Source organism: Sordaria macrospora, chromosome 4 (assembly GCF_033870435.1).
Source record: "Sordaria macrospora chromosome 4, complete sequence".
In the NCBI taxonomy this organism is placed as follows: domain Eukaryota; kingdom Fungi; phylum Ascomycota; class Sordariomycetes; order Sordariales; family Sordariaceae; genus Sordaria; species Sordaria macrospora.
The window spans coordinates 4,538,505-4,554,542 of record NC_089374.1 but is presented as its reverse complement, the minus strand read 5'-3'; the positions used below and the strand labels follow the sequence as shown (position 1 = coordinate 4,554,542).

The 16,038-nt window shown below is 50.0% G+C and overlaps 1 protein-coding gene across 1 annotated transcript; it reads left to right on the top strand.

Annotated features, from left to right (window-relative positions):
• Window positions 1–10,735: 10,735 nt before the first annotated feature.
• SMAC4_02065 (uncharacterized protein) lies at window positions 10,736–12,989 on the top strand. Its single transcript, XM_003350304.2, has one exon. It carries the CDS (start codon window positions 10,832–10,834, stop codon window positions 12,371–12,373), a length of 1,542 nt encoding a protein of 513 aa, XP_003350352.1. The 5' UTR covers window positions 10,736–10,831; the 3' UTR covers window positions 12,374–12,989.
• Window positions 12,990–16,038: the final 3,049 nt, after the last annotated feature.

Here is a 16,038-nt window from a genome sequence, read left to right as displayed (position 1 = left end):
ATGATCAGGCAACATCGTTGAGGTACGGTATCTGTCTCGACAGTTGCACTATGGTGTTGGTCAGGTAAGAGATTTTACCCCGCTGTGATATTTGAGCCATATTTCATGCTTTTCTCCAACTGTTGGCATCTCGTGATGCAAATTTTGACAATGCATTGACTTGTTGGTTGCTAAAGTCGACACCGCGAAAAGCTCGACACTTGCATCATGATCCATCATGCTGGGGCCATCACAGTCGAGGGCTACTGTCAAGTCGAACTAAAAGGGTAAGTCGATCCGTTATCACCCTGCTGTTGCTGTTGGAACTGGAAGGAATAATAAAGCTCTGCATTAGATCTGATCTAGTCGGGTCCTTCCGAGCCCAGATGATGTTGTTTATCTTGGTAGGATTCACCTCTTTCCTGAAATTTTTTTTTGCGTGTGCCCCTTTTGTGCATTTGACGTTGTTTGCGAGCAGTTGTCGATCGGGATACAGATTGGAGAAAGGGGCCTATAACACAGGCCTGGCAGTCACTAACAAGCACTAAAATGTCGGCGGATTCTCAGGTCGCGCATGTGCTGGCCAATGGGGCTCGAGGTCGCCGGCGCTTAACGGCATCCGCCATCGTCCAACAACACTTTCAATTTCTCGGGTGGAAGGGCGAGTTTCGAGCCAAGTGTGCCTCGCTGCTCTTCGTTGATTCGCCAATGGGCCGTTTACTTGTCAAGATGGCATGGGCTCTTTCTACTTTGCTGCTTCGCCTCTTTGACCTCCATGTCCGCATCTCGAATCCGGAAGTTGACCTCTCAAACGGCCCCCTAACCCCGGCCCCCTAGCGGCTGAATGGAGAAGGATCCACACCGGGCCCGAAACCGCGGCCCGGAAATGGGAGCCCGTTGAGGGCCCCGGACCCCACTGCCGCAAGGCGATGTTCCTGCAAAATGTTCACGGCCGGGCAAGGGAGATGGAGATATTGCACACAACACCACTCTCAGCTCGACCCGAGAGTCTGGTTTGATGGGTTTTTTTTTTCTTGAGGCCACTGAGGGGCACCTGGGTGTCGTTATGGAAAACATGCTGGGTTCATGGACTGTCATCAGGGCATCGGCTGGTGGCACATGTTATCGGTCCCTTGAGCAGGACTCCAATGTCGTCACATTTGATTACTCAGCCTGATGTTGACCTTGTCGACTGCTGGGTCTCTGGTCAAGACGGTCTGTGAGGCGGATTGGGCCCATGACATTGGCACACTGGCGGCCGTTGACATGGTGTGGAAGGGTGACTTATAAAGAGGCTTCGTGATGCCGGTCAAGGAGATTTTGGATGGAAGGCATTCAGATCAGCATCTGTCTTCGACGGTCTCTCAAGCTTCAGTCAACAGTCAGTCAGTCAGTCGACAAGAGCAGCAACCGCTTCACTCGAACATATCAACCTTAGACACCAACCACCTTGATCTAGTCATCGGCGAAAGAGTCACCCGGCAAGACTTCGACATCTTCACTCCTGTTAACCTCAACTGCAGAGCCTTCTGGTTACCACTCATCCCATACCAACTCTCTCATACAATAACAAGTCGACCGTCACGATGTGCAACTGGGAGCAGACCAAGTACGAGGATTGCAAGCACACAGAGACCAAACGGATGGCCTACTCGTGCGCCATTTATACAAGGCATACGTATGGAGAATGCCAGTTCGATTCCAAGAAGAGCAAAGTCTTTACCGTCATCTGCTACGGCTTATGCAAGGAGTGCGCGGAGACGTTCAAATATGTGAATTTCTGAGGGGGTGTCTGTGGTGGATTTCCCTTCACTGGTTGTGTTATTAGTGAGTGTTCACTGCATATGACACTGAGTGTTCAAGTCGCTAACGATTTTCCGCACCAGTTCTCTTACCGCACATCTCTTTCGACAGACCACTGGATGTGGTTTTTCTGTTGAGTCAATGGACTCATGCAGTTTTCTTTCAGAATACAACAACAAAAAACTCAAAACAACATCAACTTGCACAGTGGCGTGGCATTCATCGGTCCTACACCTATCACCCAGAACTTAGCAAGCAAGCAACACAACAATTGCGAGTGACATTCATTCAATCACCGCACCCAAGCATGCGAAGCTGAGGGATGACGATAGGCGGACATGCAACAATGGATGGTTGACGGCTTGATAACCACTTCATGCCACATATCATCCATCCGTGAAAGGAGACCATCTCTTGAAGAGACGTCGCTTGGCTGTTCCACACGATCTTGACAATGGGAGGGAGGAAGGAACATGGTTTGGGACCTAGGTCTAGGTGTGTACCCTGTGTGCGTTATGGCTATCTACCTTACCGTTCGGTATTTCGCTTCTTGTATTTACTTCTTTATCTTTTTTTTTTCTTTTTTTCTTTTTTTCTTTTCTCATTTCCTTCTTCTTGTTCCTTTTCTTCATGGTACGCCATGATGACAGCCTCGGATCTTCACGTCCTTTGGACGTGCATGTAAACCGAGCTGTCCAATCTATATCAAACTCTTTAAAGATAAGACTCAAGCCTCAAGTTCGCTTCCCAAGCAATTATGCAGCAGCGCCGCCGCTTCGCCTACCTACCTAGGTACCTACCTAAACATGCAAACGTGCAAACGCAACTCGCAATGGCGCGCACCGATGACTCGCATGACAATCAGTCACGTGTGTGTAACTGTAACTTTGCAAACACGCGTCCTAACCGATATCCGAGGTGTATGGTAGGCTACCAACGTGATGGTTGAGTTCCTGGCAGTGGCAGCCTGCGTGGTTCTTCACGGTTCTTCGCGGTACCTCAATGATGGACGGTACCGGGCAGTCAGTGTAAGCAACGAAATTTGCTCAAAAGATGACATGCTACCTACCTAAGGTATGTTTCTGTTATGCTCACCGCCAAATAGCCGTGTCATTTCGTCTTACTGGTACCTGATTGGCTTACTGGTACCTGATTGGCTTACTGGTACCTGATTGACTGGCTTACTACATTTAGGTAGGTGGTTATTCCCGCTTGGCACGAGACACATACCTACTTTTTGTTACAGAGTGGTAGAAGTGGAAGTGCCCATGTGGAAGGTTGAGTGGGATTACATCAGATCCCATCTCCATGTCACTATCGGTTAATACATTCAATTATGTGGAGGGCAGGGATCGAATGTCGCACCAAAACGTGCGCAGGCCTTAACAAGGTGATATGTCACAATTTTGAAAGACAAAGTGACAAGCCTCCCCATACATACCAACGAATCCCAGGTGTTAACCTACAGTACCTAAGACAAGGGGCAAGACAATGTCCTTTTTTTTAGAAAGTCTATCCATTCAGCAATCGCTATGAGGATTTTTGGGGAGCACGGATGGTGACTTTCAGTGTTGTGAGACACACCGTGGCAGAGAGCGTGACATTGGAGCCATCAAGGCCGTGGTAGGCCCTAGTTCTAGCATCTAGAGGTAACGAAACGAGGATTGAAAGCCGATGGATGCTCGGACTGGACTGATCGCTAATGAGTTCTTCGCATACCTCTAGGTACCTCTATCTGCAGATGCGAGAAGACTACCTATTGTAGGTAGACTAGTTCTTACGGTTTACCGATAGGGCGCCCTTACCGAGCTACTGGATATTGGAAGGTAGGTATGTGGTATGGACCAAGAACAGAGGTTGTCTGGTTGAGCGCAACCTTGTATTCGTCGTTCGTCGTTGAGCGCGGCTTCGTTGACAGCATTTACTCCCGTCCGAGGTTTGTTAGCAACGAACATGAGCACTCAGGACCTAGAGGTAAGCAACAGCAGCATTAGTGCCGAATACCTTCGGTATCCTCAGCAACGGGACGGGTTTAACTCCAGTTCCGTTCAACGTTGAGCGCAAGGGCGTGGCTAAGAAGATTCTTTTGATCAAGAAAATAAGAGGATGACAGGTAAGTAATTCTTCGAGTACCTTACCATGTTCTATGTTTCTTCAGCCACATATCGAACAATGCGAACTATGTCATCGACTAACCCCTAAGCCTCAAAATAAATGGAAAATGGGAACGAACGAGATTAGCACTGTCTCCCTTGCGTATCAACCGTCACGCCATTACTTTCTTGCATACCTCTTCTAGTGGTACATGACGGACGAGTAGGTAGGTAATACATGGTACTGATGATTGATGCTAGAGGTAAGTACCCTACAGGGGTTATGTGTTGTACCTTTCTTCGCCTCTGTGAAGTACCTCAATGGTGTTTCCTACCTACTTACCCCGACTTACTTAACTCTATTTATGCTGTTATGCGTACCTAGCACTGACAGTAGCACCCGACTGGAGATATCGTGGATTGGTGTTGGTGATAGATCACTTGGGGGTGGAGAATTCCCGGTGGCTAGGGCTAGGGATGGGGATAGAATGAGGGCCTAACTACCAAGTATGACCGGTTTTGGTTCTGTCTGGGGTTCTGATCTGTTGGTTGTTCTATCCGGGGATTAGAATTTTGGTCATCGCCGTCCATCCATCCAAGCTACTAAACCTCAAGCTAGGAAAGGCATGGACCATTGTTCAAGTTCGGAGCCGGAATCCTTGCCTTCTTTGCCGACTGCAACTTTAGGTACTGCAACTTGACAGCAACTTGACAGCAACGGAAGGAATAAACCGGCATAGAACCCCAGCCAGAGCCCCAAGCTATTGGTAAGTGGAAGGGCTCTCCAAGGGAGCAGCGGAAAGAATCCCGGTGAGCTGGAACAGGGAAGACGGGGAAGTGTGGGAAGCGAACCTTGTTCCAGTTGTTGGTTCTACTGCCACTACCTTAGGAATTGGCAGTTGGGAGTTTGGATGCTACCTACCTTCACGTTTTCTGTTTTGCTTCTTCGCTTGATCCTCGGAGTAGGAACGATACGTATTTAAGGTACCTACTTGGCAGTTGGTACGGTGTAAACCGTACATATACAAGTCTGTGTGTAGGTGAGTGAGTGAGTGATGTGAGTGAGTGGGTAAGTGATGTGAAGTTCCATGCTTGCCTGGTTCAGTTGGGTTTACTGACAACTGAAAGTCGAAGAAATGTTCAGTCCCTGCATCCGAACCATGTCACTGGTCACTGGTCCGTGGCTCGCTGCCATTGTCTTGGTTTCCCAACTTGGAATGAATCCTAGATCGATATTGGACGCTACTAGATCGAAAAAGGGTTCCATCACTCTTGCGTGTAACCATGACCTACAGGCAGGTAGGCCAACTAATGCACGCAAGGGAACAGGCGGGATATCATGTGAGTGAACTTATATGTGTACTACTGCGTACGTGGATGGATAGATGGATGGTAGGTAAGGTAGGTATGCAGTCAGACACCAACCATTCCATTCCATGGCCGTCGTCCCCAGCCCCAGACGCAGTAACGCAGGGACTTGAAGACGACAACGTCCCATCGTCTATCGTTGGTCCAAGGGTATACGTCATGTCAGGTTTTCTGATATCTGATCCAAGGGTTCGGCGATCGAGAAAAACGGTTAGTGGTTGCTATCTATAGCTTCTTTCTTATGCAAATAGTCGGATCGGATGAACGAGGGGTGAGCGAGTGAGACAAACCCTGTTTGTGATGATGATAGCCTAGCCTTTTCAAAGAACTTCTATAGACCATGGGTTCCAGGTTAGGTTATCAGCAAGTGGGTGAAGAGAAGAGAAGGGAAGGGAAGGGGAAAAAAAGGAAGCCATACCGAGTTAAGAAGGAAGTCTATGCCTGGTTCACTTTCTGTCCAGGTGTGTTTCGGAACCGGAAACAAGTCTAACCCGAAGAAGTGGGACTGGGGGCAGCTGAGGAGCAGAAACAGGAAGTACAGTTAGTGCGGAACTGCACGGACATGGGCAAGACATGGGAGAAACATGGTTATGGACATGGGAGTAGTTACCTCTAGGCAAGGTATGGTAAGGTAGGGACAAGGGACCTATCTGCTACAGTAGTTCCATAGTGCAGTGTACCTGCGCCGCACCCTTGCTACCCTGTCTCCGAGTCCTTGTTTCGAAGACCGACGAATCCCGTTCTGTTGCCCTTGCAAGCCTCAAAAAGAGACGAATCGAGAAGTGGAAGTGAAAGAATTCTCTTCAACTTTTTGAAGGAACAACTTTTAAAACACGTGGCTTTCCATCCATCAGAAGAAGATAACCTAGTATGGTAGTGGTTTCAGCCGCAACGAACGACCGAAAATGGTACCAGTCAGAATAGTATTCTGTTGGGCAAAACATTGGGCATGGATATGGACATGTTGGATGGATGATCCCGAACGGTGGCTGGTGGCTGGTGCCCAGCGGTGGTGCCGACGTTCTTCGACCAGATATTGCGGTTTGTTGCTTGCTGCTTCCTTGACAGATGGCGTTGTTGTTAATTTTCAGGTGGCTTTTTGTTGCTTTTGTCACTTTGTGGTGGCTTGACAAGGAAGTTACGGGAATCTCCGTTTGGTCGGTGCTGGCTATTCAGGTGGAAAGCAAGAGCACATACGACTTACGATATGTGTCCGAGACTAAATCATTCGTGGCTCTTTCGGTTCCTAAGTTTGTTAGTGTCTGTGTCTGTTCTTATCAACATCCATTCACATGGCATTCATTGACCATTCAATCAGCGTTGGGACAGTGCTTGAAAGCTTGGCTTCAGCTGCTCTGGCTTAAATGGTTAACGGTCTTTTCGGGTGTTTGATGCGCTGGAACCGATCACGATAGAGGTATCTCCCCCGCCAGTTAGTCTCAGGACAAGCCAGCCGTCTCAGCATTCATTGCTTCTTTTTCAGTGTGGTGAACGGTGATGGTCATGGTGGTGTATCTGAGACATGCATTGGGTTCTAACTTTGGAAACTCTCTAGTCGCTTTTTAGAACTAGCTTGACGTGGCTGTCTTTGGCTGGGGTTTTCGTAGTGTAGTGTAGATATGGAAGGTTTCTTGAACGGCGATAAGATGCTGTTCCTTGATAGTTCTTTCCCCGGGGTTTCAGGGGATTATAGGGCTTCTTTCTGTCCGTCTTCCAACTTGCGGAGAACAATCCTAGTCCCTAGCGGAAGATGGCCCGCCTTCTTTTGTTGTTTTTCTTCTTTCTTTTCTTCTTTTGATGCTCGTTCGCGATTCTTTCTAAAGATCACCGCCCCCTGCTTGGACGTAGGTGTGTTTCTGCTGCTGTCAAAAATTCTCGGGGCTAGCGTAGCGATGGATGAAGTCCGCGGTTGTCTTGGTTGCATAAGTAACCAAGTTGGTGGTCACTAAGGTACACTAACGGTCCAACAGGACAGGCGTATCCGAGCCACTGGGTTTTTTTTAAAAGGCCTGGCAACCTCAAAAGGTATCATCATCACGCTGAAGCCAATATAGTTGCAGGGGTTTGGTGTAGTGTACTGCGCTATCCTACCGCATCATTCTTGGTATGGTGTTCTCTCTCTTTTACGGCATCTTTTGGGTTGCCTTCCGGGCTGGCGTGTCTGGTGTGGTGCAACTTCATCCCGTTTTTTTTCTGTCTCGCCCTTCTTGGATCTGTTAATCTGTCTTCTTCTTTTTTTCTGTTCCCTCCTTCTCCAGTGTTACGCCCGTGTTCGGCAAACTCAACCGAGAGAGTTGGGTTGCATCGATCACACTTTCTGGTGTAGCACCAAGAAACATAGGTACCAATGGGGCAGGCACTATATCACCCCGTGCTGCTGATGAATTCGGGGGACATGACCTTAGATGGAGGGGAAAGGAAGTGGATGGATAGGATAGATGGACCCGTGGGTGTGAGTGGGTGGGTGGGTGAATGGGTGTCAACGAGGAAGGGGAAATGGGACTGGACCACACACACACACACACCGAAGATTCAAAGTCACGGCGCCTGGCGCTTGCGCTTGTTGCTGAATGGCAGTGTCAACATGTGAAGAAAGTGGTGTGAGCATGAGTGTGCGCCCGAGCATGCCATCTCCTGTTGTGACTGACTGAGTGATCGTCATCCCGATGCCCGACAAAGCCTTTTCGTTTTCGGTGATAGAGTCGTATTCTTCACCGTATCTTGTGCCGTCATGCCTCGTCCCAAAGTTCCCAACCGTAGTAGGGTGGCATGATCAAGTTCCATTGGCATCACCCATGCCGCGTCTGCTGGACCCGAAACTCTGGGTGACCAGTGATGGATGAGTTCTCTCTGCACCCGGTCGTTGGTTGATCACGAACGGTGTCACGGTTGTGGTATCAACGGTGATATACTATTGTTTTGATTTTGGGGTTTTTATCACTTTTGAGTATAGCAAGCCAAGGCCAGACATTGGCAGAGAGAGGCTAGAATGAGAGACGGACTGACGGCGGACGGGAAAAAAGCATAGCACATGCACCGTTGCAGCCAGCCAGCAAGCCGGAGCCAGCCAGAGCCGGCCAGACAGGCCCACGCCGACTTCCATGCCCATGACTATGACCATGACCATGATCATGACCTTGTCGGATTTGACCATGACCCCAAACGTGCCATGCCCGCCGCCATGCCCGCCCGCGACAAGCCCGCGTTCGCGTAGCCGTGAAGGGATGCCCGGCTTGTGCTGGTTCTGTCTTGTTCTCAGCTTTTGTGCAAGTCCACAGTGGGCTTCGTATGAGAAATTGTTGTAAAAAGATCGTTATGACGCCCGGCCGGGACAAGGGGGTCCAGATCCTTCATAGCTCGGCTCCCGGTCGTGAAACAGAGCAGGACCAGGGTGGGAACAGGGTGGCAGCCGGGGGTGGACGGGCAAGACGGGTTCGACGGGGGATGGGGTCAGGATGGGGTCAGGATGAGCATGGATGGGGAACATAGGAAGGGAACGGTCCTGGACGGGCTGGTCATAGACGGGGGGTAGTAGTAGTAGACAGAGGGCCTGGAAGCACCTACCTATTTAGAATCACCGCTTTCTCATCCGCGGCAGAGATGTTGGCTTCATCTTTTTTTATTTTTATGAGGGATGGTTTGGGTAGGGCTGAGGATGGTTTGGTGTCTGGTCTGGAGTGGTCTGGTGCCAAAGTAAACAAACACTGGACTCGGTCCTGAGTGGATCATCATCATCATGATGCATCGGCATGGCATGGCATCGCCTCGCATGCGGCCATGGGGTTACAGTAGTGTACTGTAGGTTCCGTCGGCAGCACGGGATTTTCTGCGTTTGATCCGCTGTGGTTTCTTTTTGTTCAAAAAGATTGTTTCGAACAAGAATTTGCAGGCAAAGTGGGGGCTGGGCAGGTTGTTTTGAAGGCATCAGGGCAGTACCTAGGTATTGACATCGTCATCCTCTCGACCCCTGAGCGTTAGGTACCGGGTTGGACGGGTACCATAGAGGTTTGTAGGCCAAAGGAAGTGGACTTGTGGTCTTGCACTAACAGATATTGCTACCAATCGCAGAAACCGCTGGTAGCGGAGTTCCCTGTTACATAGTGCGCCGCGGTGGGCGATACCCACTAACAAGGGAACGGGACACACCGACACTAGGCCCGACTTGCGCTAAAGGGCTCGCTAAAAGTGGAATGGAAATTTGGGATGGTTCTCCCGTGTTTTTCCAGAAGGTTTCTGGAGGGAGGAGTCCACCGTAAATCCGACGGGAGCGTTGTTGCTCTGTGCTGCTGGGCAATTAGCCAGTTCCCCCCCGGAACCCTGCCCGCGAGCAGCCTCTGCAGCAGCACGTGGGGTATTATTGGAGAATGTTACGGCGTGTTTACCACTAAAGGATAGAGGGCTATGTTGTGGGATCGTCGACGGCTCTGCGGGCGGGAGTCCTGTTTGACTCGGACACCTGCGCTTGCCGATAAGATTACCAAGCTTAGCAGCTCTTTCCAATCAACGAAAAAGGCCGGGAAATTGCCAATTTCACTGCCCGTTGGAAGAGGGAAGGAAGGAAGGTACTTTGACACAGAGTCCCGACAAGTACCCCCGTCCAGGTCCAGCGGTATCCCCCATGCCCAGCACCATGTATCTTTTTTTTCTTTTTTCTTCCCTTTCCATGCCTGGCTCTTCGGTAGTCGGGGTAACACAGACAGTCAAGAGAGAAAAAAAAAAAAAAACTTATCAAAACTGCTATACACTGTTGTTACTGTTACACACAGCTTTGTGCGTGGCCCCATGTCGTCTCCCATCATCCCCCATGCTGTCCCATGTTGTCCCCATGTTCCGTTGTGCTGTGTGTACACACACGACTTCCCTGACTCCCTCGGTCCCCCCTATCAAGATAAAGCTTTTTCCCCGGACCGTGGTGTTTTTTTTCTTTCTTTTTTCTGCTTCATGTCACCCACGTTCAGCCACGCCTTTTTCAAAACAGTTTCCGTCATTCACCACACCCAGTCCAAGTACCTTGCCGTTGTCTGTTTCCAGAAAAGTACATTCATACAGAAGAGATACCGAGTCACACCACAGCACAACAGGCCACCGCGGAACCACACTTCACAAAAAACAATAACCGCGGATTCGGGAAGCCTAGGATCATGAACCGCAGTCAGACCAAAACCGAACAAAAGTAACCCGTGGCCGCCTTGTTTTCTGTTTGTTTGCCTCGTTCTCCCTTCATCTATCCCGAACTTCCTCACAATCCATGCCATTGCCCGGGGAATACTATGTGCTATAAGTACCCTCAGTGCCGGCCAGTCTCACCTTTACCATCAACATCATCATCATCGATATCACCACCACCACTACTAATATCGATATCAACATCAACTTAATCACCACCACCAACAAGTTCAACGACCACTTGACTGGCACTACTGCACCTCCTGCATATCGCCCGCTTAGACAACCACCACCAATCATCACCATCTCCAGTCTGCACACGGTACAAGCCATATCCCCCGAGTTTTAAAACGTCAAAACTCTTACTTATATTCATTAATTCTTATTTCTAATCACCACATTCTCACAATTCGAGAGCAATCATGCGTCTCACCGAACCACGGAAAGGCCTGCAGATGGGCGGCCTCAGCATCATGCACCTGATCGAGGTGTTGGAGCTAGACGCCGGTTCTGGGATACCGCTGGAGACGCTCGGGTCTGCTTACACACCCCAAGGCTCTGAGCAAGGAGATGAGTCCTCGCTGGACGACTCAGACTACGATGACCTGTTTTTGGACAAGGAAGACGAGATGAGGGACCTGAGCGACACGGATCCGGAGGACGACGAGAGCGTGCTGGACGGCGTCCCGCCAGAGGTGACCATTCCCCAGGCACAACTGGAAAGCATTCTGGGCCAGATGGCCGTCATTGTGCCGTGCAAAGGCGAGGACCCAAACACGATCGAGGGCGTTCTCTCGGGCATTCCCCGGGGGTGTCTGATCGTGCTGGTGTCCAACAGCGAGCCACGGGCGTACAAAAAGGAGGTCATGATGCTCCGAAGGTTCTGCCGCACAGCTAGGCCCGCCTTGGCGATCCACCAGAGCGATGCCGCGGCAGCAGCGGCCTTCAACATGTATGGCCTGGACGACCTGGTCACGCACGTGGGCGGGAGCCACAAGCGGATCCGAAATGGAAAGGGGGAGGGCATGATGCTTGGCATCGCCCTGGTTGCTGCTCTGTGCCCTCAGCGCCGCTATGTCGCCTTTGTCGACGCCGACATCACCGTCCCCGGAGCGGTCAACGAGTACTGCAGGGCCTTTTCCGCCGGCTTTGCTCTCAATCCCAACCCGGGCACCGAGACCATGGTGCGCCTCCGGTGGGCATCTAAGCCCAAGGTCAGGAACGGGGAAATCGACTACACGTGCGAGGGGAGGAGTTCGCAGGTGGTCAACCGCTGGCTGAACAAGCTGTTGTCAGCCATGGCTGACGCCGACCCGACTGGAAGTTTGGCCGCTGCCCGTGACAGCGAGATCATCGTAACGGGCAACGCCGGCGAGCACGCCATGACCATGGACCTGGCTTTGAACTTGAGGCTCGCCAACGGCTACGCCATCGAACCATTCCATTTTGTGGAGCTGCTCGACCAATTGGCACCTCAGACTGCCCAGGCCGACCGACTCGGCTATAACGCGGGCCGGGTCCCAAATCTGCAACCGGTCACCATCATGCAGATTCGGACCAGGAACCCGCATTTCCATCGGGTAACGGACGACTCACATGTCCGCTCCATGTGGGCTAGCGGGTTAGGGTCCATTTACCACCATCTGCCCGCTCCCTTGAGCACGCCAACGCCATCACCATTTTCCAACAAGAACTTGGCTCGTGGCGAGAAGCTTCGTGGAGATATCTTGGATTTCCTGGCCGACGAGCAGGAAGAGAACGACAATTGCAAAGGAGAGTTAGTCCATGAGCCACCACGACCGCGGATCTATCCGCCAGTGAGCCAGCTGGATCTCAACGGGTTCCGAGAGATGGTGAGGAGCCAGCACAAGACACTTTACTGTCTGAATCTCCCTCATTTCAAGCTCCCCAGGCCAAACACCATTGCGCCTGTGTACCAGTACGGAGTCACGCCACCATTGTGATGATTCCAGTCGCTCTGTTTCTCTTCCACACCATGTCATTTTTCACCACCCACATTTTCTCTCTCTCTCCCTCTCTCTCTCTCACACGCACACCAAAAGTCCTTTTCTTTTCTTCACACGTCTTGTTTGCCACAAAAAGAAAAAGGATACCCCTGGGATTAGAAAGGTTATTTCTCGGATTCTGTTTCTGTTTTTGTTTTTCTGTTTTCCAGTATCATCGCCCGTCTCTCAAAAGCACACCATCACCACCACCATCACCACCGTCTCATCACCTAGAACGCACACAACACGCTCTCACGCACACATGCGCAAGCACAAAAAGAAGAGAAACGCGCGATGCGAAATATTACATGGGACAAATGAACCAGCAATGAATGAATGTCCAAAAATGGCTTTGAAAAAAAAACCACGAGCTTCTTGCCTACACTACTGTACTTCCTTCAAAAACCACCTTTTTGTTTTCCTCGGTGCGGAATCCCGCTTTTTCATCATCATCATCATCATCATCTTGTTCTTCTTCTTCTTCTTCTTCTTCTTCTTCTTCTTGTATACCTAGTATAGAAGCAGCAGCAACAGCACCTTATTAGTGGTAATCTAATACCCGACTCAAGCTTGGATACATTACTTCGTTCATACGGAACACTTTCAGCTGCTGTGATCTGACATGAAGTCAACGCGAAGGCACTTGCCAGAGAACAACATGACGACCCTTCTGGAACCGTGATCCAAATTCTAGAACCAGCCAAGTTTCTCGCCTCACGACGTTCCACAGTCATCATCAACACCAAACCCATTCATCCTCGTGATCTCCGCAAATCTCGCCCTAACAAAGCGGTCCAAGACCAACATGCGTTTGACGTCAACAAAAGGCCCATCTCACACACTAACCCCCATCAAATAACATAACATCCCGGCATTCAAGGTCAAGGTACGGCAGTCCCCATTTGCCAAGAGTGTCGATAGCCATAACATGTCCGAAACACCAAGCCCCAATACCCATCTCCGCTGATGTCATAAGCAAATCGGACTGTTTCTGACGTTCCAGACAAGGTAAAGACCAGACAAGGTAAAGACGTTCCAGACAAGGCAAGGGCCGGAGACAAGGTAAGGGCCGGACAAGGGGGAGCCCGAGACAAGGGCCCGGATCAAAACCCCGGTGCTAAAGCATCGCTAACATCGCTAGAAATGGAAAGCTAGAAAAAGGCTAGGAAACGTTGAAGAAGTCGAACGAACGAACGAACGGACAGACGCAACGAAACGAAAAACAAATTGTCTCGGCTGTTTCCCTGAACCGGGTCGAGACTGTTATGTATGGCTGGACTGGGTCCCCCTGTTGTTTGTTAATTTCCGTTTTCGGGATGTGGTTCTGGAAAAGTGGAGCAACAACATTCCCGAGACTCGAACATGAAACTGAACGGACATGGGAAACGAAGAAATGGGAGACGAAGACATGGGCAGACGAAACGAGACATGGAAAGCCCGAAACGAAACATCGATGTTCCAGAAGCGACAGGACATGGGAAACGAAACGAAACATCGATGTTCCAGAAGCGACAGGACATGGGAAACGAAACGAAACGAAACGAAACGAAACGAAACGAGACGAGACGAGACGAGACAACCTAGAAGAAGCATGATTTTCTAGAAGAGACGAGATGTTCCGGAAGCAGTTGCTAGCAAAAACAAGCGAGCAAGCGATGAGTAGGTAAGAGAAAATGAATTTGCTTCTCTTTGTGACCGACAGATTGTCGTCACACTCTGACATGTCTCGGGACATGGACTCCAACGTTCTCGAAGCTGTGGAAACACCTCGGTACCTGTCAAGTTGACTTGGTGAGTGAGGTCCGAGTACCTTGGTTCGGGTAGGTCTCACACTCAATATCCAATTCAAACGGGAACGGAAGCCACGAGATGTTCGTACCCGGCAGACGACGAACAACAAATATTGACAACACCACATGTACGTGCACTTGCATGGCGGAATTGCCGAACCGAAGGGAGGGAAACAAGTGAAGGAGCAGATGGCCATTGAAACGAATGAACAAAAAGAAAATTGCCGATATGTGACAACGTCGTCAAGCTGTTCGAGCTGTCAAAATCTCTCAAGTGAAGTACAACGGGGTACAACGAGTAAAGTAATCCCTGCTGTTTGCCCCGGGATATGGACATGAAAAAAAAAAAAACCCAAGCAATGAAAGCAATCTTGCAGTGGGTTATCGTTTACTTTGAACCTCTTTAAAACCACGAATCCCATCGCCTCTGAAAGCTCAACTGGGTAGAGGACAATCGGAACCGCATATTGCTACCGTAGACGGACCGTGAAGGGTTCGTTGGGGGAAAAATACGAAAGAATAACGAACGATGAGACGATACAAACGGCATTTCGGTAGCCAAGCCAAGCAAACTGCAGAAGCTTTAAAAGGTCGCTGCAAGGGACCGATTTGAAGCGGGACGGGATGCTGTCAAGTTGTCAACCGAGCCTCCCGTCTACTACAAGAAATACATACGTCTCGGTAGTCAAATAACATTGGTCCTGACGTGAAAAGTCCCACCTTGGGAAGATACGCAAACTATGTAAATGCGAACTGCCATGTTCTGAGTATGCCAACAGGAAGCTGGAAACTGAACGCAAACGTACCTACCTACCAAGGACGGACAACCTGACTCAGGGCTTCGGGGCAAGGAAAGCATGAGCTTACATGACTTTAATAAAAGAACATGGAAGAATTTCAGAAAGGAAACTGACGGAAAAGAGCTCAGCTGACAACGTAATGAGCCGTAAATTTGGTAAGCCCGTCGTCGTCAGCTCTATCTCACCTATCAGCTGTCAAGTCAGAACGGTTGTCAGCATCGTTCCGAATTAGGAATTAACCACGACCTTACCTACCATGCGTAATATCCGGAGATAAGCTTGGTTTGAGGTTCAGGTGTCATTTGTTGTTAGGTAGCGAACAGAGGCAAGAAAGGCCAAGATTGACCGTCTGACTCATCATTCTAGAAGTCTTCGATTACAGTACCGAACTTCATGGTGGTGATTAGGCCCTCCCAGGGTCCACACGTGTAAATAAAGGCGAATATTGTGGTGAGATTTGGAATCTGGTTCTGGGAAGGAAGGAAGGAACCAGAACTCTTCTCATTCCAATGTTGATATCTTCAATGTTAGCTCGAGTTATGGAAGGTACTTGACTTGAACCACTGAGGAACCAATGCACTATGCTTACCTCTGGCAGGCAGCTTTGAACTGACGGAATGACTGGCTACCTCTAAGTCATCACTCCCGTCACCAGCGCAGGCAACAGGCAGCAAAAGCCTTCGTGTAAGTGATAAGAACCTGCCCATTGATAAGAAACCATCCGAACTCTCACTGCCCCACCTTCGCTCGCTTCCACCACGAGCCAACTGACAGCACCTTCCGTCCACCAAAAGCGTCCCAAGCATCCAGTCACATCCATTTTCCATCCCTCCGTGCCTACCTGCCTGAGCTGAATTCCAAGAAGGGCAGCGGCGCCCGGTAGGTACCATCCAAGACCACCAACCGTTGCCCAGCCCGTTAAGCTTTAGGCCCTCCAAACGCTCCCATTCTGCGTGCTCAGAAGCAGCAAGCACTAACAGGGCGTTCTTGGCATCAAGTACTCGGCTTTTTTCTTCCTCCGTCCCTTTCCAAT

Coding starts and splice junctions, on each gene's coding strand:
- SMAC4_02065 (XM_003350304.2), top strand. CDS start 10,832: ATGCGTCTCACCGAACCACGGAAAGGCCTGCAGATGGGCGGCCTCAGC.